Source organism: Lampetra fluviatilis, chromosome 32 (genome assembly GCF_964198595.1).
Source record: "Lampetra fluviatilis chromosome 32, kcLamFluv1.1, whole genome shotgun sequence".
In the NCBI taxonomy this organism is placed as follows: domain Eukaryota; kingdom Metazoa; phylum Chordata; class Hyperoartia; order Petromyzontiformes; family Petromyzontidae; genus Lampetra; species Lampetra fluviatilis.
The window spans coordinates 11,758,811-11,781,351 of record NC_136306.1 but is presented as its reverse complement, the minus strand read 5'-3'; the positions used below and the strand labels follow the sequence as shown (position 1 = coordinate 11,781,351).

Below are 22,541 nucleotides of genomic sequence, written 5' to 3'. Positions count from 1 at the left end.
CCAAAAACAACAACAATATCTGTGTTGTATAATTGCGCGAAAACCTTTTGCAGGCACCGTCACGAACAACGTCTACCACCTGAACAAAGTCGCACGTGCGAGCATGGTTTGACAGTCATAGCAAGTTTAATCATCTTTGTGAAATAAATAAAACACACGTACACACTTATTCCTTGGCCACAATGAGTGTTAACGCATTTATATATAAATATGCTCGGCTGCACATTTTGGGTAAGCACACACTATACAGCATTATTAATAAATAAGTACCAGAGCTTTACAATTATATATTTTTCGTTCCGATGCATTATTAACAACATTTTTACAACCGGTGAACGTCTCGACATGCCGTTTGAGTTGTGCTCATTTTTGTATAAAGTTTTCTTCCTGGCATAATGAAAACATTGCGCCCATCACGACTTGTTATGTACAACTAATAGAGCCTGCGTGCTGTATATATGTGTGTGTGTGTGAACCTTATGGCGGGACCCCGGAGTCCCGAATAAACGGAAGTCAAAATTGTTTTTTTTTTTTGGCGACTCCGTCCCACCGCGCACATGAACGCCGCGACCCCTGTTGTCGTGTCGTCTAAACGCAGCGGCCAGGACGAATGCGCAGAAGAAACAGAACTTTGATTAGCGATTCGTGTAGAGCTCTTCGAGAGGAATAGATCGCCGTGTCGTTCGCCTTTAACAGACATAAAATGACGTCGCAACGCAGTTTATGCGAGAGCCGGGGGCTTATGGGACCCCGGGGTCCCGCCATAAGTTTCAAATGTGTGTGCGGTGACGGGGTCTCTTTGCCCTGGTCTCGATTGCCTGCTCAGGTGCGGTCACTCTAGTTGCAGGCGCATCGACAGCGAGGTGCCAATCTCGACCGCCAGGTGATCGTGGCCGATGGCGCCGTTTCCGTGAGGACAAGAAATGCCTTTTGCCCCACGTGTGCCTCGCAATGCACCATAACCCCATGGGCATTGTGAATTAAACGTCGCGGGGCAAAATACTCTCGCCGAAATGGACGTGCAGTATTTTAGGAACGCCTTTAGTGTGACCTCTGAATGCATTGTGACGACACGCTGTAGATTTGCACGGCGTTTCTCGCTCAAAGACGCTGCACAGAAACGGGGGGGGGGGCGTGTCAGAGGCAGTCGGCCCAATGCAGAGAGGAGTCGAGGCAGGTCGCCAGTGGTGATTGAGCAGAGTTCGGGACGTGGCAGCACGCATGGCCAAGGTGGCAGTCCACGTGCGTTAGTGCAGCGGCGCTGGAGACGGTAGAAGAAGCGCCATGGCCCAGATTTAGCAAGGGTCCAAATAAGTCACGCAATAAAGTCACCTAACAAGCACGCGTTAGAATGCTTTTGTATAAACGCATCAACAACACGGAATTTACACGAAACTTAAAACAGAGCTGTTGAAATATAAGTGGCCTGAAAAGAGAAAAATATAGCAGGCAAAGTTTCGGAAATGGCTTTTCTTCATAGCACATAAAATATGCTATGTGCTAAAAGGGCCAGTGCCCGAAACGTTGTCTACATATTTTCTCTTTTAAGGCCACAGCGTTATAGACACACGTGTTGGGCTCTTTGTTAATTGTGCACCGGTGCCAACACAGCAGTCGCTTCGCCAGGGTCATACTAACTTGTTTAAAGCGGTAGGGACACTTTCTCAATGGGGGCACCGAGGTACAAATGCTCTCCGGCCTGCTTGGCAGAGACTGGGGGGGGGGGGGGGGCGTCATGTAGAGACATCGCTTCTGTTGGTTCAAACAGCGCTCTGTACGACTCTTCATCAGCTTCCTTTTTGCCTTAGCTGGAGTCGTGAAAGCACTCTCTGCGTCACGTGGAACGCGTTTAGTAATCAGCAGGCGCATGCAGCGAGACATTATTTACATCCGAGTCTGTCTGAACGCCACCTGAGCAGTTGAGCAGCACTGTGGTCCAAGAAAGCCTGACACTGCTGATGAGACAAGAACTGCTGAAACCGGTCCAGAGGTTCTGTTAAAACCATCCCTGCTAAAATTATATCTGCGCTCCCAGAAGGCTGTGCGGTTGATAAGATGCGTAAAATACGTTGACTTTTTACACGCCAAGACATAAGGGACCCGTGTATTGTCTGCTTCAACTAAACTATTTAATTTACCGGGTGAAGCCCACGGAGCTATTAGCTATGTTTCAGAGGAGTCTGTGACCCATTAATACTGACGCTGGTACTCTGCTTAACTAGAATGTCCAGTACATCGATGTACTTAGTCAAGGTAATGAAGCATACATCGATGTGTCTATGTGTGTGTGCGTTTCAAAAGCATACACCATGTGACGCTGTTGCGTTGGCAGTGGTACATACGCACAATCACACTCACGTTCGTGTTAAACACCGCCATAAAGTGGACAACTACACATGTATATATAATAGGCGAAGTTTCGGTCAGTAGTCCTCCTTCAAAGCAGAGATAGAGATATCAGATTAGCAGTTGGAGGCTGCACTCTTGACCCATGGGACCTCGTGCACGCGCCATAGCTCCATAATTCATCATGAAGGTTTTTGGGTTAGATAAATGTGTGACGTTGACAAAACGCCAATTAGTTACTTATTCAGCCCACCGGTGTGTTTGAAGAGTGAATCCACAATGTTTAGAATTTGAGTAGTACGACGTTTCGCTCTTCAACCACACCGGTGGGCTGAAGAAGTACTGTAACTAATTGGCGTTTTGTCAACGTGACACTTTGTTTACTGATTGGCCGTGTCGGGTGGTGGAGGGTTGCGACACATTCATAATCAGAACCGGCCCTAGACCTTTGGGGGCCCTAAGCAAAATTTGGTTGGAGGCCCCTTTGATGTATGATTTTTTTCACCCACTAGCTAGCAGTGACTCTAGGGGGCCCTCTGCTGGCCACGGGGCCCTTTGCAATTGCAAGGGTCGCTTAGTGGCTGGGCCGGCTCTGTTCATAATAACGCGATCTAACCCAAAAACCTTCATGATGAATAATACTGGTCGCGAAAGCCGACGAGTTCAGTACTTGTCTGAAGTGCTGTATAATCGTTAAATGTGTCAGCACGTTTGCTGTAAAGTCGATGTCAGGTGACACCATAATGCTTGCGCTTTAAAAAAACCCATCAAGTTCCGTACAGCGACGGACAACCCCGAGACGAGGAAAGGTCATCATTTAAGTGATTCACGTTTAAACAATCGATGTTCTTTGTCGTTGTCTGCTTAGACACGCATTGGCCTACAGGGACACTGCTTCGTGCCAGAAAGATCAATGTTCCAAAGTAACGATACAATATTATCATACATTACACCATTATACACATTGCGCTTCGTAACATCATGATAATGTACACATTATATACACACACACACAAAGTTGCAAATAGTTTGAAACTTCGAGGCATTGTTAGCCGCCACACACCATCAATATAATCGACCAATAAAATACACAAATACCTTTGATGCAACGCTCCTCATTCATTCGAACTCGTGACCTTTGTGGAAAATATCACAACCTATCCGGGCTGACAAGGCTAAACCACGTGACCATCACACACACGGGTCGTGTGGAGCCAACGAGGCAGCAGCGCAAGTGAATTCACGCACCAAGTTAAACAACAACAACAACAATAAACATAAACAACAACAACAATCGTCATCGTCTTTGCGTTCATATGGCGCGAGCTTAAACCAACTCTGCACCGCCCAGCGCCTTCAAAATCGCATCCCATCCCAGCCATGCAAAGGGCACCCCCACTGGCAGCTCTCCCTGTGCACGGGGCCTGCACGTGGGCAATCATTCTGCCACTACCGGGCCACGTTTTCTGCCGCGTGTAATCCCAATTGAAGTAATTTGCGTTGTAAAACAATAACTTTATAATTTCGCAAATGTGGAGCATGACGCCGGCACACAATTTGCTGCTCTTTTTGACGAGTTATATCTGTAGGTCACGTGTGGTATGGTCAAATGTGGGTTACCCCCAACCTCCTCCTAAGATGTTTGCCACGCGTGGAAGAGTAGGCCAAACTCCAGAGCTCCCTCTAGTGGTATGGGCCAGCCCGCCACTGGTGGATAGAGGAAGCGACGGTTGGTGGATCTCACATTCGTGAAGCTCCCGACAGACTCTGACGGACATCGCTAGCGCTGCCTCGTGGCTACAGTTTCCTCCCGTTTATCATGAACACTCTTCGATTGGCTTAAAACAACGGGTCAAAATAAAACGATGGGTCAAAATAAAACGATGGGTCAAGATAAAACAATGGGTCAAGATAAAACAATGGTTCAAAATAAAACAATGGGTCAAAATAAAACGATGGGTCGAAATAAAACGATGGGTCAAAATAAAACAATGGGTCAAAATAAAACAATGGGTCAAAATAATGCAACGTGGCCAGGGCCCTCCGAGAAGTGTCCGACCAACGCTGTCGCCTGATGAAGATGGTTGTAATTACTGGTGAAACGTCGTACTCAGATTGTAAATGTTGTGGCTTGGCTCTCCAACACACCGGTCAGTGCTGTACTAGTGACTAATTGGCACGTTCTGTTTACATGACAACCCTTACTAGTTGGCTGTGCCGGGTGGTGGCGGGTTTAACGACACATTTATATATTTACGTGATCTAACCCCAAAAATCTGTATTATGGATAACTAAGTTTGTTGGTGTTTTGAGAGCCACCGTTGTTGCCTTCACACTCTTCTCACAATCATGTACTCGGAGCGCTCAAAGTAGTCTTCCTTTTTACCTACTAGTGTAGTACAACGGTAAGATAATATGTATTGTGATGGGAGGGTTTTTTTTCCACAATCTCGGTGATTTCTTAGAATAATCTGGCGAAATTATTACACAAATAGGAGTTAAAAAAGTTAGAGCAAGTTTAAATTAACCGCGTCCGTCTCCTGTCTTCGTTACTCACACCTCGTGGGTGTCGCGACCCATTAGAAGTCCTCCGAGCATCTTCCTCCACCGTTTCAACTCAATGTGAGGACAGGAGCCCAGCCAGCAGCCAGCCGGGAAAGCTCGAGGCGGTGATGATTCGTAAGAGGAAGTGCACGTCATTGGACGAGCGTCTAAATGAAGATTCGGATTATTCTGACGAATCCTCCTGCTCCTCGTGCGTGACGGCGACGGCGGCGGCGGCGATGGTGGCGAGCGCGTGCGACGAGCTGTCGTGCAGCTTCCGCACGTGCTTCTTGAGGTCGAAGTTGCGACAGAAGCCCTTGCCGCAGAAGGAGCACGTGAAGGGCTTGGTCTCCGTGTGCGTGTGCATGTGGAACGTGAGGTTGTACACCTGGTGGAACGCCTTGCTGCACACCTTGCACTTGAACTGCTTGTCGCCGCTGTGCGTCAGCTTGTGGTTCTTGTAGTTGCCTGGGAGCGAGCGCAGCAGCGGCGAGGCAGGTAGGTGGGAGACAAGGCACACGGCTGGGGGTTAATGAACGATGTCCTACCGCAGCGTTCCTCACCGCAAGGCCCGCGACAAAACACACGGCACGTGACAACACCCGCCATCGTAGTCGTTCTGTCAAACCCCAAATGGCTTCGAGCAATGTGTGGCGGTCTTCACGCTGGCGATGTCTTGTGGGTAAAAGTGCCCCCTGCCCCACCTCTGAAAATGAGTGGACTCTCGCCTACAAGGCGTCTCCGGTCGCCCTGACACCCATGGCGTGCCTGTGTTCACCCTCCGTCTCGCGCTGTCTCCTACTATGTTGAACTTTTTTCACGCCGTACGTAGTTAGCCGTGCTCATCGGAGGTGCGGGGGGGGGACAACAAACTGGCAATGTGGTTCGCAATGTTTTTATGTAGGATTTTATATCCACAATACAAGTTTCTTTGGGTTAGATTTCGTAAATATATAAATGTGTCGTTAAACCCGCTACCGCCCGACACGGCCAATTACTCTTTTTGTTATCAAGGTTTGTCCCGTAAACAGAACATGCCAATTCGTTACTAGTACAGCACGCCGGTTGTGTGTTGGAGAGAAGGATTTTATATCATTCATTTTCAGATGTAATTTGCATGAACGATGCTGTTATATAAAATCAAATTTTAATTATAAATTCACAAATACGAAACGCGAAGTTCTGACCCACAGCTGGGTCAGAGGGTGTCAATGACCGCTGAATGACGCGGCCGACACATGAAGTCGTCACACACACAGGGCTCAAGTGCCGATAGAGTTTCGTTTTCCAGCAAACCCGCTTGTACGTTGAAAAGGAAGCAGCAACATGTTCACACAATGTGGTTCGACGTTTAGCTGGGGATTACGTGGAGCTCGAGTTCAGTGCGAGCGCTTCTTCATCCCGTGGCTAAAGTCGGTGCCAATTTAATAAAGCTCGTTGAGGCGATTTCTGGAATTCGTCTTTTATTCAACTTATCTTACAGTTACTCCACGCTACTGCTAGGCAGCGTGAAGGGACAGATATAGAGAGAGAGACGCACTGCCACGTGGCAACTCGGAGCCCCGCTCCCGAGTGGCCTCCCCCCCTCTGTTCGTTCCCGTTCTGACCACGTGTCGTTCGTCTCCACCCCTATTTAATACCTGGGTCACGTGGTACGTTTCCGCCAATCCAATTGATTCTGCTAGAGGTCGTGTTCATGCACACACACAGCCACACACACACAGCTACACTCACACAGCTACACTCACACACACAGCTACACACACACACAGCCACACACACAGCTACGCACACACAAATTGTATCCCGACTCCTTCTGTCGTTTTGGTGACCCAGCTCCCGTAGTCTAAATGACGCCTTTCCCTGTCCTCTTGACTCACCGCTTGGTCAAGCAAAATGAAGGATAGGGATTGGCATTGACATGCGCCTGATGTGGGTGACGATGGGAATAGACACTGGCTGACCGATTGGTCGTGGCGAAGACGAGAAGGATGGCAGCAATGCGCACTGGCGTACGACTCAGCAACTGAAGGCACGCGACCGCACGTGTAGACTGACGATAGACACTGGCTGACTGATGGTCGTGGTGTAATTCATTGTTCTGTCAACCTCCCCACCACCCCCACTACTGCCGACAGCCCGACCCAAACATTCCATCCCACAGCCGCTTCTGGTCCTAACACATTCCTGCGGAGGGAGCTGGTAGGAACGTTGGGTTGCTCGGTCAATGGCCAGGGTCAACGGCGGCGTGGTGTATTCCGCAAATATGCCCGACTGTGAGGGCGGGCACAAGCCGGCGTGAGTAGGTTAAACGTTGAGTTTTATAAGGGCACCACGGGGTGACCAGCCCCTCCCCACCAAGCTCCACCCCTCCCACCCCCCACCCAGCCCTACCCTCCCCACCCAGCCCCTCCTCACCCTCCCCACTCCACTCTCCCCTCCCCACCCAACCCCACCCTCCCCACCCAGCCCCACCCTTTCCACCCAGCCCCTCCCACCCAGCCCCTCCCTGCACGACGGACGGACGGACACAATAATCCCCTGTGGGCTGGTGTAACCAGGATGTTCCTACCAGTATAATAGATTTGAAGCTTCGTTGGAGGTGTATATAGATAGTAAATAATAATAATAATACTACCAACATCGCCGTGTCGTAGCCATATCCCGGGACACACCGACGCATCCAGCAGTGGATTGGCACAGGGCCGTGCACATACAGACGGTGTCTGTATGTACACACACGGTGTCTGTATGTACACACACGATGTCTGTATGTACACACACGGTGTCTGTATGTACACACACGGTGTCTGTATGTACACACACGGTGTCTGTATGTACACACACGGTGTCTGTATGTACACACACGATGTCTGTATGTACACACACGATGTCTGTATGTACACACACGGTGTCTGTATGTACACACACGGTGTCTGTATGTACACACACGGTGTCTGTATGTACACACACGGTGTCTGTATGTACACACACGGTGTCTGTATGTACACACACGGTGTCTGTATGTACACACACGGTGTCTGTATGTACACACACGGTGTCTGTATGTACACACACGGTGTCTGTATGTACACACACGGTGTCTGTATGTACACACACGGTGTCTGTATGTACACACACGGTGTCTGTATGTACACACACGATGTCTGTATGTACACACACGGTGTCTGTATGTACACATACGGTTCATGTATGCATACATACGGTTCATGTATGAATACATACGGTTCATGTTTGAATACATACGGTTCATGTATGCATACATACGGTTCATGTATGTATACATACGATGTCTGTATGTATACAGACGATGTCTGTATGTACACATACGGTGTCTGTATGTACACATACAGTGTTTAGTATGTACACATACGGTGTCTGTATGTACACATACAGTGTCTGTATGTACACATACGGTGTCTGTATGTACACATACGGTGTCTCTATGTATACAGACGATGTCTGTATGTACACATACAGTGTCTGTATGTACACATACGGTGTCTGTATGTACACATACAGTGTCTGTATGTACACATACGGTGTCTGTATGTATACAGACGATGTCTGTATGTACACATACAGTGTCTGTATGTACACATACAATGTCTGTATGTACACATACGGTGTCTTTATGTACACATACGGTGTCTGTATGTACACATACGGTGTCTGTATGTATATATATGGGAAGGTAAACACTGCTCGCGTTTGAGTCACAATTCCCTCCACCGCGTGATTCCAATGGACCTAATGACAACGATTGATTGCTATGGATTTGATATCGACTGTCGATTACAATAGGGCTCTTGGGCCAATGTCACGTTCAATTACTAATTCATGGCTTCATTGTGCAAGGGAAACAAAGTGCCCGGAGCAGACCCACCACGCGTTGGAGGAACGCTCAAACCTCAAGAATCCACTGCTGGGATGCTCTCTTCTGGCCACCTCGCAGCTCAAATCTGCCCCGCCAGCTGTAGGCCGTGCGGGCAGCCGTCTCCCGCCCAGGAGGTGCCGGGCAGACGAAACCTCGCGTCGCTTCCGAATTCTCACGAGGGTGTGTAACGTGTCGAGGCGGTGAGTGTCTCCAGGAGCCTTCCATAACCTCATTGCGTTGGCTGAGTGGTAAACGAGACTCGTCTCCCGGGACTGCTTTGCCTTTGTCAAGGAGAGGAGCGCTCAAGCGCTTCAATGGGGAGCGTGCAATTGAAATGCCCCTTTAGGCGGATCGTGAGCTACTCCATCGCTGTGTCAATCCCAAGGCTGGGTGAAGGCACCCCCCCCTCCCCCCCATCACCGCCACGCCGCCTCCTGGCGGTGAGCACTGCTCACTGCTCGGCCATACTTCACCACTCTGGTCTCGCACGTCGCTCGCCACTGACGATCGCCGATGCCTGGGAATCGAACACCGGAATGCGGCTAACCGCTGCGCCACCGCTCCCCACACACACAATGTGCTAACCACTGCACCACCACTCCCCACACTCACACACACAATGTGCTAACCACTGCGCCACCGCTCCCCACACTCACACACACAATGTGCTAACCACTGCGCCACCGCTCCCTACACACACAATGTGTTAACCACTGCACCACCGCTCCCCCTCCTCCCCATATACAGGAGCACTGGTGAACTAGACCCCCCCCCCCCACACACACACAGTGCTCCCCCTGTGGAGGGGGTGGACACTGTGGGGGGAGGGGGTGGACACGGGGGGGGGGAGGGGGTAAGCACCCCCGGACCCCATTGCGCGGATGACGTCGAGGTCCCCCTCCGGGAGAGACGCGAGATGACCTCACGATGACCTCACAATGACCTCACGATGACCTCACGATGACCTCACAATGACCTCACGATGACCTCAAGCGATCCGCCACCGCCGCGTTGCTGGTGGTGTTTTGAGCCGCTGCCGACCAGTGTGGTAAAATACTGTACTGTAAACTACTGTATTGTAAACTACTGTACTGTCATCTCACGGCCAGGAGATGGCAGTAGTGTACACACAGTGGGATTAATCTCCATCTGTTTCCATCTGCACGGCGACCGCATGTTACCCTCCCAGGCCCCGTCGTACGCGTGGATTTCTTCGCTGCCACGTGGTACAAAACGCTCACTCCGTGGGGTTGGCCAAGCAGCCCAATGTAGGACCGCAGAGCGCGGGGCAGCTGTTGGTGGAGCCCCTCCCGGCCGGCTTCCCGCCCGCCCTCTAGCTGCCCCTGCACCTCCCACCCAGAGGAGGAGGTGGAGGAGGTGGAGGAGGTGGAGGAGGAGACTGAACTCACCTTTCTGATGGAAGCCCTTTCCGCAGAACTCGCACACGAAGGGCTTGTACCCCGAGTGGATGCGGATGTGCGTGTTGAGCGTGGAGCTCCTGTTGAAGGCCTTGCCGCAGTGCTGACACTTGTGTGGCTTTTCCTTCACACGCCGACACAGACAGAGAGAGAGAGAGACAAGACAAAGATCCCCCGTGTAGCCTTGACACACTGTTGGGGGCAAGTGCTGCCAGCGAGTAGCAGCACCTATGAAGGCCGGCATCACGCTCGGCCGCATTTGACTCCCCAGTGGCGATAGTTAACGAAGACACGCGCACACACACACGATGTACACCGACTCTCTCAAGCTGCATCTCGGCTGTGAGCAATCAATTACACCACCGCTCGTCGTGTGCGTCGCAGCAAAGTTGACTCATTAATGTCTGCTTCAGGTTGCGCTAAAAATCCGTTGGCAATTAATGTAACAGAGAAAGATGCCCGCTCCAGCCTTGCACACATCGCCATGGCAAGTGCTGTCCACGTGCGCACACGAGGGGGTTGGTGTGGACAACCCGGACGCCTTTGTCTCCCCAGTGCTCATGCTTACATAGCTGCACCGCGTACTTGATGTGCGGCCGAATAGACCTGGGGGATGAGACCCAGAACCGGTCCGGAGAATCGCCACTGGCGCTGGGGGCTGTGGATCGAACTCGGGTCGCCAGGATCCGTAGCGCAGCGTGCTCACCGCCACCCCACCGCGTGACTCACACCAACACGCGCACGCTACGTCGGTGGGGAGATCGTGTGAGGTTTTATTTATTTATCACAAACTGTTGCAGTCTGTCGTAATGAAATCCACTCATCGTCAGACGTGGACAATCCACTGCTGGATGACTGCCTGCACATGCCGTGTGGTGACCGGGGGTTGTTCTAACCATACTTCACCCCGCTGGTCAATGCGGGTTGGTGGGAGTGGCAGGACGGGCTCAGACACCACTCGCTGCCACTGATGTCAGCCGTGTCCCGGGAGTGGCACTCGGGTCCCCGCTGTTCGTGCTTCACGCAGTGCGCTCACCACTGCGCCACCCCTCCTCCCCTGTGAGTTGTATCGGAGTGGTGGTGAGAGGTGCTCGCTAACACACATTTAGAATCATGCGTCTGAAGGTGTGAATCTTCCTACGCATAGTTTTGGTTCTTTCGGTAAAGTCACGTAGAAGGGAAATAATAAAATAATAACAATAAAACATTATAAAATACAATTCTCACGACGAATTCAGACGCTGTCTTTCCGACAGCTCTGTTCTTCACCTAAAGACGGCTGCTTGCGTTGTGGCCCAAACGTCGTGAGAATTTTATCTTATTATGTTTTATTTTTATTATTTTATTATTTCCCTTCTACGTGACTTTACCGAAATAACTAAGAATATGAATCGATGCAGTCACGAAAGCTTTAAATCTTCCTACGCATGTCTGCGTGTGGGTGTGTACATCGACTCAGCCCCAAATGAGGAGCTGGTGCGGTGTGTCAACATCGCCACTGGGGATACAAAGGCGGTCGGGAGTGGAGCGAGAACCCACCCCCTCGTGTGCCGTGTCGGCCTCCGTAGGTGCTGCTCACTAACAGCACTTGCCCCTACAGTCTATGTAGGCTAAGCAGGGGACCTTTGTCTTTATTTTGGCAGTATCTGTGCGGATGCCAGTCGCTTAGCTGCGGAGTGTGCAGGCGGTGCAGCTGCACCGGCCCCGGGGGGGTCGGGGGGGCCCTGGGGCGGGCTACGTAGGTAGGGGTAGTGGGGGGGGGTCATTCCTTGCATCAGCGACACGCTGCGACACTGACGCATGTGTACACGTGTGTGTGTGTACACGTGTGTGTGTACACGAGTGTGTGGGAACACGTTTGTGTACACGTGTGTGTGCTGTATGTATATGTGTACACGTGTGTGTACTATGTATATGTGTACACGTGTGTGTGTACTATGTATGTGTACACGTGTGTGTGTACTATGTATATGTGTACACGTGTGTGTGTACTATGTATGTGTACACGTGTGTGTGTACTATGTATGTGTACACGTGTGTGTGTGTGTACTATGTATATTTGTGTGCTGTATGTATGTGTACACGTGTGTGTATTATCTATATGTTTGTGCTGTAAGTATATGTGTACACGTGTCTGTGTGTACTATGTATATGTGTGTTGTATATCGTACTGAACACGCAATGGTTCGCACACTGCGCTACGAACCCGGCCACCAGAGTTCAATTCCCGATCACGATCAATAAAAGCCGCTTATTTGAACCGGTCCTGAGCCTACCCTAGGTTGACTCAGCCTGAAATGCGCACCTACTGCGGTCTGTGAACATCGTCACGAGGGAGACAAAGGCGGCCGGGCGTGGTGCTGCCCACCCACCCCCTCGTGTGCCACAGCGCCGGTAGTCTTCGTAGGTGCTGCTCGCTAACAGCACTTGCCCCAACAGTCTGTTGAGGCTACACGGGTTGGATCTTCGCCGTTGTGTGCTTGTGATGACTAACAGCACTTGCTTGCTGCAAGCGTGTGACACGCTGGACTCTACCCTGACGACGCAATGTGGAGCTGCCGCCGTGAGAAGAAACGAACATCCCGACGTTTCGAGTAGGTAACCTTTCTAAGTGTATCACGTATTTCACTTGTTCGTGTGTGTGTGTATGTGTCGCGCCGTTGATACGTGCTCGCTAATATGCTCGCGTGGAGGCGGGGTGACGCCGCTGTGGTTAGCGTCGAGACGCTGGACACGACGACGACTCGAGTTCAAGTCTCGACCCACAGCGAGTGACTTCTGCAGCGGAGCCCCCCCCCCCTCGCTGCCCCGTGCCATGTGTCACTCGTCGTGTTGAGGAGGCGAAGGGTGGGATGGAAACACTCGACTTTTCATGTAATGCTTAGCCTCTCTGAATCTATTGCGATTGTAACAACATGTTTAAAATTACTTTCATTTACACGAATGCATGTAAATGAATTAGTTAAGTAAAAAAAATACTAAATGTAAAACATGTGTTGGTTAAATAATGAGCATATCTTACTATGCTTATAGCCTTTAAAAGTACATAACGATTGTAATTAAGTATATAAAACATGCACTTTTATTTCAATTGAATACATGAAATGAATGATAGTGAAATAAAACAATTTGTTTAAACATGCGTTTGTTAAACATGTTCAGAATTCCCTCCTCTCGTCGCGTCCGGGCGAGAGCGACCGACCCCGTGTGGGGCATCCGACGCTGCCCGGGCCGTGAGCCAGCGACCCACCACGTGGCAACCCACCACGGTGGCTACCCACGGTGACTACCCACCACGTGACGACCAACCACGGTGACGACCCACCACGTGGTGAGCACGTGGCGACCCACGATGGCCTCTCTCGGTGCCATTGAGGGGCTCCAGACGTCGACGTGAAGAACACACGCGGTCGATTCTAAACTCAACCAATTGTTTAATTTCACCAGCTAAGGCCCACTGAGCTATACGACGACTCTTTATTCAGAAGCGACCTGGCACTCACAAATGATAGCCCAACGAAGTGGCTCATCATCGCGCGTAAATTTAAAGCAGCCAAACACTCTAAACGCGTGACGTTGATTCGAAATGTGGAGGGGAAAACCAGAGGACCCGGAGAAAAATCCACGTGGCCACGGGGAGAGAGAGAGAACACATGACCTTCTGTATACCAGGGAGGTAGTTAACATCTCGCAACGTAGAGGCATTCAAACACCACATTATGACGAGTGATATGTTTAATTATTCTCGCTTCGTGTCTGCAGCTTTTGAAGGGCGCTCAATTTTATTCGGAGCGTGACGCTGAAGCCGATAAAAAGCGGCCCAAGTGCAGCGCGCTAACCACGACACGACCACTCATCCCACACAAAGACAAAGATCCCCAGTATAGCCTTAACAGACTGTTGGGGCAAGTGCTGTTATCGAGCGCCGATGAAGGCCAGAACGGCACACGAGGGGGTGGGTGGCCAGCATCACGCCCGGTCGCCTTTGTCTTCCCAGTGGCGATGTTTACACACCGCACTAGATACTCATTTCAGGTTGAGTCGACCTAGGGGAGACCTAGGACCGGTTCAGATAATCGTCACTGATTTTGGCTGTGAGCGGGAATCGAACTCGGGTCGCCGGGTTTGTAACGCAGTGCGCTAACCGCTACACTACCGCTCATCACTCACACTGACACACAAAGACAAAACACGCTGACATACACACAGTGACACACACTGACACACACACTGACACAGACACACACTGACACACACACACACTGACACAGACACACACAGTGACACACACACACACGTCACGGCGCGCACCTGTGTGTGGATGATCTTGTGTCGGCACAGCGTGCTCGCCTGGCGGAAGCCCTTGCCGCACACCTTGCACACGAAGGGGCGCGCGCCCGTGTGCACGGGCATGTGCCTCGTGAGGTTGTACTGCGCGCTGAACACCTGCGCGCGCCACACAGAGACAAAGATCCCCCGTGTAGCCTTGAGACAGGGTACAGCCCGGTGAGCCATCCGGCTCTTGAGTCGGGTGCAACCGCCGGGTTCGTGGCGCCAGCGCGCTGACCACGACACTGCCACAATGGAGAGGACACGCACGGGGTACACGCCAATACCGAATACCACCCACCCCCACATATGGCCTTTAACAGACTGTTGGGGCAAGTGCCCCAACACACACAGTGTGCACACAGTGTGTGTGTGTGCACACACACAGTGTGTGTGTGTGGCCTCTCTGCAGCGTCCACGACGACGTCTCTCCCATCCCACGTGTTGTCATCGTTGTTGTCGTCGGTGTCGTCGTTATTGTTGTTGTCGTTGAACACCCAGGTGTGTTCACGGGTAACACGCGGCACACTGTGAACACCCAGGTGTGTTCACGGGTAACACGCGGCACACTGTGAACACCCAGGTGGGTGTGTGTGTAGTCAGTAGCTACACACTGTGAACACCCAGGTGGGTGTGTGTGTAGTGAGTAGCTACACACTGTGAACACCCAGGTGGGTGTGTGTGTAGTGAGTAGCTACACACTGTGAACACCCAGGTGGGTGTGTGTGTAGTGAGTAGCTACACACTGTGAACACCCAGGTGGGTGTGTGTGTAGTGAGTAGCTACACACTGTGAACACCCAGGTGGGTGTGTGTGTAGTGAGTAGCTACACAATGCCTGTTCACAGCTTGTAGGCTGACGGTAGATGGATCGCGGCTCGGTGACAGCTCCTCAAGTGAACTCGGTGAGTGTGCACGTTCACGGGTAAACATCCCTCTTATCAGCGTTAACGTTACACTTCACCAAAGACAAAGATCCCCCGTATAGGCTGAACAGACTGTTGGGGCAAGTGCTGCTAGCGAGCACTTATGAAGGTCGGCACCGCACGCGAAGAGGTGGGTGGCCAGCACCACGCTCGGCCGCCTTTGTCTCCCCAGTGGCGATGTTTACTACACACCGCACCAGGTATTCGTTTGAGGCTGAGTCGACCTAGGGGAGGCCCAGGTCCTGCACCTCCACCACCACCACCACCACGAGCAGCAATGTCCGCCTACCGCATGTGGCCACGTGATGCCGGGGACGGGACACGTGGTCGACAGACTTCGCCCTCGTGCAGCCCTTTGGGCAAATCCACTGCTGGATGATGGCCTCCCTCACCCCGAGTGGGGGAGGAGGGGGGGTATTTGACCATACTTCACCACACTGATTCGGTGAAAGCGACGAGCGAGTTCGACTTCAGTGGGAGCATCGTAGTAAAGTCATTTCTGTCTGCGGGTTATCATTGTGTACATCACGTGGTGAGTTTATTGTTGTTGTTAAGATCGTGTGATGTGTTTCATCAGCGGTTGTTAAACAACGATGGTTTAGTAAACATTCGAGGAACGGAATTTGAAGACTATGTATAATTCCTCTATATTGTTTCAGTATGTGTATATATTTTTCCACATTGACTTTGAATACGAAACGCGGTAAATACTTTGCTGAAATAGAGCCTATTGACAGGATATCTCTACAAATGATAACCTATGTACACACACAATGCCACATTCACACTGATGTATGTATCAACAAATACATCAGTCTCTCCACGAGCATTCAATGACTCGGGAGTAATATTTGCAAGTGATACTTCGTTGTTAGGATAATGTGCATTTGGCGCATTACGTAGATTGATGCGTAATTGGTATTAATCGAAACATGATCGTGCGTATTTTGTTAATGTTGAGATTTACTGAATGATAGTTAAATTCACACCAGTGTATCGAAAGCCACATTCCCGTACAAAACAAACAAAGTCGACGCACTCGGAAATGACGACGAAAGGTCGACTGACCTTCTAACTGGCAGCGCATCGCTGCTATGAAGACGAAGAGCCATTGCCTAAAACGTCGGACATTATATATACAGCACATGTTACACAGCAGTAAACATATGCTGTATATTTTGTTGTTGTTGTTGTTGTTGTTTGTGATATCACGGTTCAGGCAGCAGCATCGCCAACGAATCACGATGAGACACGTGGAGGTGGTGGTGGTGGTGGTGCTTCTGGGAGTACTGTGGGATAATCACGCAATTGCGTGACGTTAATTGCAAAGGCAAGCACCAATTAGCCTTCTCACAATTAACGCAAGAGCATCTTCGTCATGTTCCCATAGCGTGTCATATACACATAGTACGCACACCTGATTGTGATACAACATATACACATCGATGCAGGGACCGCAATTCGTATTATAACAATCAGAATTAACACTCAATGCGTATGCATCACAGCAGGATTAATCACACCTATTGTAAGTGCAGTATAATGTATATACAGCACGGAGGGTATACACCACGATGCCATTATATTTCGTGATAAACTGACTTTGAGCAAACTTAACTCGGATAAATATATTGTTTCACCGATATATATCATGCACGTAAATGTACACACACAGATATAAACACAAGAGGACAAACATCTACTGAATTATAGCCTTTAACAGCGCCATGTAGAGTGACCCCAAGTGCTGTTAGCGAGCACCTGTTAAAGACGAACACGTGTTAAAGATGAACACCTGTTGTAGACGAACACGTGTCTGTGTGTGCGTGTGTTGATGTGTTTAAGTCTTACAGCGGTCAGCGCTACGAACCCGGCGACCCGAGTTCGATTCCCGCTCACGACCAACACCCAGCGACGATTATCTGAACCGGTCCTGGGCCTCCCCCCCTAGGTCGACTCGGCCTCTAAACGAGTACCCGGTGCGCGCTGCGTAATAACGTCGCCACTGGGGAGACAAAGGCGACCGGGCGTGGTTGCTGACCACCCAGCCCCCTCGTGTGCGCCGTGCCGGCCTTCAAAGCTGCTGCTCGCCAACAGCACTTGCCCCAACAGTCCGTCACAGGCTACACGGGGGGCCTTCGTCTGTGTGAGTCTGTGTGTGTATGTGTGTCTGTGTATGTGTGTCTGTGTATGTGTGTCTGTGTGTGTGTGTCTGTGTGTGTGTGTCTGTGTCTCTGTGTGTGTCTGTGTCTCTGTGTGTGTCTGTGTGTGTGTTGGTGTGTGTCTGTGTGTGTGTGTCTTTGTGTGTGTTTGTGTCTGTGTGTGTCTGTGTGTGTCTCTGTGTGACACGTCACGTGTGTCTCTGACTGTGTGTCACGTCACGTGTGTCTCTGTGTGACACGTCACGTGTGTCTCCGACTGCGCGTCGAGTTCTACGACGAGTCAGCGCCAACGACTTTCAGATTGGTGGAAAGTCTTCATCCAGCAGCGGATCGCCCGTGGCCGATGTCCACTTTGAAACCCGACGCGGAGCTACAAACGCAGCTGTATCTCTCCACCGGCATGTGCCGTTCTCAAGGCACCGCCTCGGGCTGCAGCGACGCCGTTTCAGGCTCTTGCAGGTCACCTGAATAAGCTTGGGGCCACCCCCAAGTCTAAGTAGCAAAACTTCCTCGACGGATACACGCCTGGAGGTCACGCGGCTTGCGAACACACAAACACAACACACACAACAACACACAATAACACACAGCAACACACAGCAACACACAACAACACACAACAACACACAATAACACACAGCAACACACAGCAACACACAGCAACACACAACAACACACAGCAACACACAACAACACACACACAGCAACACACACAGCAACACACAGCAACACACAGCAACACACAACAACACACAGCAACACACAGCAACACACAACAACACACAGCAACACACAACAACACACAACAACACACAGCAACACACAACAACACACAACAACACACACACAGCAACACACAACAACACACAGCAACACACAGCAACACACAGCAACACACAGCACGTGCAGCCTGTGGGGTGCAGGAGGCAGTGGACGCAGCGCAGCAAGTAGGCTAGGGTGTGAAGGACTTACGCGAGGCGTTAGTCGTCGTGACATTAAATATCCAATTCACTGTTAAAATTATATAGAGGTTGATCCATTTATAGATACCCCACTCATAATGTAATGTCTCTCTGACTTTCTTCTCAAGGGGTGACGAATACCGCGAGAGCGACGGTCCCGCAGGTTACAGAGAGGAGGGTCGCGAGGTTTAGCAAGCGCATTGGCATCGTGGGAGACGCGTCGAGGATTAGCAATCCCAAATATTGGTTCTACTTAGAATGTCTCCCTGTTGTTGTGGTAGGGTATCGATAAATGGATCACTCCGAATTTCTGTAATACATTTGTAGAATGCGTCTGCTAGTAACGAGTTACTACACGAACACAACTCACGACAATGCTGCAAGGCTGTTTGTAGTTTCAATGCGCTGTCGTTAATTACGTAACAGTAACACGCCCTATCGTCACTGGTCACATGACATTACTACATCTATAGTTACTTGTTAAATTACATAAATACATGTCTGGTTACGAGTTAGATGCCTGCGAATCATCTCTACTTCCCACTTACATTACCGTAATAGACTACTAGTGACATTAAACACGTCGGCTTTCGCGACCAAAATGATTAGTTGCGAATTGCCCGATGATGCTGGATGCAATTACCAGCGAAACGTCGCACTACTCAAAAACTGTAAATGTTGTGGTTTCACGCTTCAACACACCGGTGGGCTAAAGCAGTGAACTATTTGTCTTTTGTCAACGTGACACTTTTTTGCCGATTGGCCGTGTCGGGTGGTGGAGGGTTACGACACATTTATAAATAACGCGATCTAACCCAAACACGTTGATTGTGATTACTAGTTACGTTACAGTAAGAGATCGCTAGTTACTAGTTAATAGTAGATCACCCTAACACTGCTGCCGTCACTGGTTACGTTTCATCTCCACATCTCTCGCCTCTGTGATCGTGAGTACACGGGGTGAGAGTACACGGGGTGAGAGTACACAGAGAGAGAGTACACGGGGTGAGAGTACACGGGGTGAGAGTACACGGGGTAAGGTGATACGGGGTGAGAGTACACGGGGAGAGAGTACACGTGGTGAGAGTACACAGAGAGAGAGTACACGTGGTGAGAGTACACGGGGTGAGAGTACACGTGGTGAGAGCACACAGAGAGAGTACACGGAGAAAGAGTACACGTGGTGAGAGTACACGTGGTGAGAGTACACGTGGTGAGAGTACACGGGGTGAGAGCACACAGAGAGAGCACACGGAGAGAGTACACGGAGAGAGCACACGGAGAGAGTACACGTGGTGAGAGTACACGTGGTGAGAGTACACGGGGTGAGAGCACACGGGGTGAGAGCACACGGGGTGAGAGCACACGGGGTGAGAGCACACAGAGAGAGCACACGGAGAGAGTACACGTGGTGAGAGTACACGTGGTGAGAGTACACGTGGTGAGAGTACACGTGGTGAGAGTACACGTGGTGAGAGTACACGGGGTGAGAGCACACGGGGTGAGAGCACACAGAGAGAGCACACAGAGAGAGTACACGTGGTGAGAGTACACGTGGTGAGAGTACACGGAGAGAGAGTACACCGGGTGAGAGTACACGGCGTGAGAGTACACGGCGTGAGAGTACACGGGGAGAGAGTACGCGTGGTGAGAGTACACGGAGTGAGAGTACACGGGGTGAGGTGACACGGGGTGAGAGTACACGTGGTGAGAGCACACAGAGAGAGTACACGGGGTGAGGGTATACGGAGAGAGAGTACACGGAGAGAGAGTACACGGGGTGAGAGTACACGGGGAGAAAGTACACGGGGAGAAAGTACACGGGGTGAGAGTACACGGGGTGAGAGTACACGGGGAGAAAGTACACGGGGAGAGAGTACACGGGGTGAGGGTACACGGGGAGAGAGTACACAGTGAGCGTGGTTGATGGTGAATTTGAATCCCGTGGTTTTCCGGCCTGTGCTGTTACCACGGAGGAGAGGTTCTCACCATCACCATCATCATCACCATCATCAACAACAACAACGACGACGACGACGACGACAACGACAACGACAACAACAACGACGACGACGAGCGCCATGCCGAGCGAAATGATCGCACATCGCGTTGTTACCTTGCCGCAGAGGTCACACGCGAACAGCTTGTTCCTGTCGCCGCTCGGCTTGCCAGACTCCGTCTTGCCCGAGACACTTCTGATGACGCCGCCGGCGAATGCCCCCCCCCCAGACGAGAGCCTCTTCCCGGGCCCCCCGCCCCGGGACTGCAGCCCGCACGACAGCGACTCGCATCCGGGGGGGGCCTGCGCCTTGTCGCCTCCAGTCTGGATCTCCTCTTTGGCTCCGTGAGCCTTGGGCATCTCCACGCACTCTCGATGCTGCTGCTGCTGCTGCTGCTTTTGCTGCTGCTGATGATGATGGTTGTGATGCTGCTGCTGCTGGTGGTGCTGGTGGTGGTGGTGGTGATGTTGTTGTTGTTGCTGCTGCTGTTGTTGGACTTTCGTCTGAGCCTCCAAGCCTCTGGTGGCCTCGGCCGCTGCGAGTGGCGCTGCCGTGGAGCCGAGGCGAGCCCCGCGTGGCCCCGCGGGGCCCTGCGGCACGGGGGCCGCCTTGGCGTGCTGCGCGAAGCACGAGTTGAGGGCGTAGAACGTCCTCGCCGTGTGCTGCAGGTGCTGCAGGTGCTCCACAAAGGCTGGGCGCACCACCTGGTGGTGGTGGTGATGGTGGTGGTTGCTGTTGGTGGTGGTGGTGGTGCCGTGCTGCTGGCCGTTGGCGCACTGCAACGCGTGGTCCACAAGCGAGCCGCCCCTGGCGAGGAGCTTCCCACCAGACAGACACACGGGCCCGCAGGACGCGTACGGCTGCTGCTGCTGCTGCTGGTGGGGGTGGTGGTGGTGGGGGTGGTGGTGGTGGCTGTTGTCGTGGTGCTTGCCGCCCGGCACCGCGTACTTCCACAGGTCGGGGCAGGCCGCGCACCCCGCGGGGAAGGCGCAGGGCAAGGGGGGCGCCAGGGGCCCCGCGGGCAGCTTCGAGGCCGCGTCCGAAGTGTCCGCCATGATCCGTTCGATGGAGAAGGTGAGCGCTTTGTTGTTGTTGGCCATGGCTGAGGGCCCCGCTGAGCTGCCCGCCTGCGGCGTGCCAGGGGAGGTAGAGGGGGCCGCAGCGTGGACGCGGCTGGCCGCTGGCCGCTGGCTCGGCCACCTCTCCTCCTCCTCGACGCCGCGCGAGACGCTTCCTCAACTTCACCTCCCGCGCGCAAAGCGGAGGGCGCTGCGGGTCACGGCTCCGTTTGGCACGGAGACCCCCAGCGGCGCCACCTCTGGGTGGCACAGGAGACACAGTCAGGATATTTATTGATACTGGGAGGAATCCGATGAGCTGTTAAGATCTTTTTACCCCCCCCCCCCCGACAGATGTCCAGACGAGGCCGTTATCACGAGACGGGCGGCACGAGCGCCTTACGGATGTCCGCGTGAAGGTTCTGTAGGAATCATCCTACAGAAGGAATCATCCTACAGAAGGAATCATCCTACAGAAGGAATCATCCTACAGAAGGAATCATCCTACAGAAGCAAAGAACGCCCCATCTCTCTCTCGCTGTGAATTGGTGAGGAACTCTCCAGGCAGGAGGAGAGCGCGTGCAGGCTGCGGGCAAATAAGAGGAGTCGGCATTGTCGCTATGAGCCGTGGTCAATCCGCTGCTGTGCGAGGGCCTCCTCACACAGCAGTGTGTCGAGGAATACGGCACGCGCAAAAGGGTGATTTGATGTCCAGGAACCACCTTGATTATGTGCGTGGCGTTACTCTGTGTAGTTGTTATCGTTAGGGTAGTCGAGTGAGCGAGACACTGACGCGAAACGGAGTGAATTCACTCACGGGGGCAAGGAATAATGAACAGGCGATGGTCAAACGGTCATTAATACCGAGCGTTCACTTGAACATTGAAGCGTGCGAGTGA

The 22,541-nt window shown here is 51.8% G+C and overlaps 1 protein-coding gene across 1 annotated transcript; it reads right to left on the bottom strand.

Annotated features, from left to right (window-relative positions):
- Positions 1-5,074: 5,074 nt before the first annotated feature.
- On the bottom strand, positions 5,075-21,684 carry LOC144943817 (uncharacterized). The gene is made up of 6 exons (XM_078871664.1): positions 21,526-21,684; positions 21,082-21,201; positions 20,701-20,847; positions 14,518-14,652; positions 10,198-10,330; positions 5,075-5,358 (listed from the first exon to the last, which is right to left on the bottom strand). Exons 1-6 carry the CDS (start codon positions 21,682-21,684, stop codon positions 5,075-5,077), a joined length of 978 nt encoding a protein of 325 aa, XP_078727790.1.
- Positions 21,685-22,541: the final 857 nt, after the last annotated feature.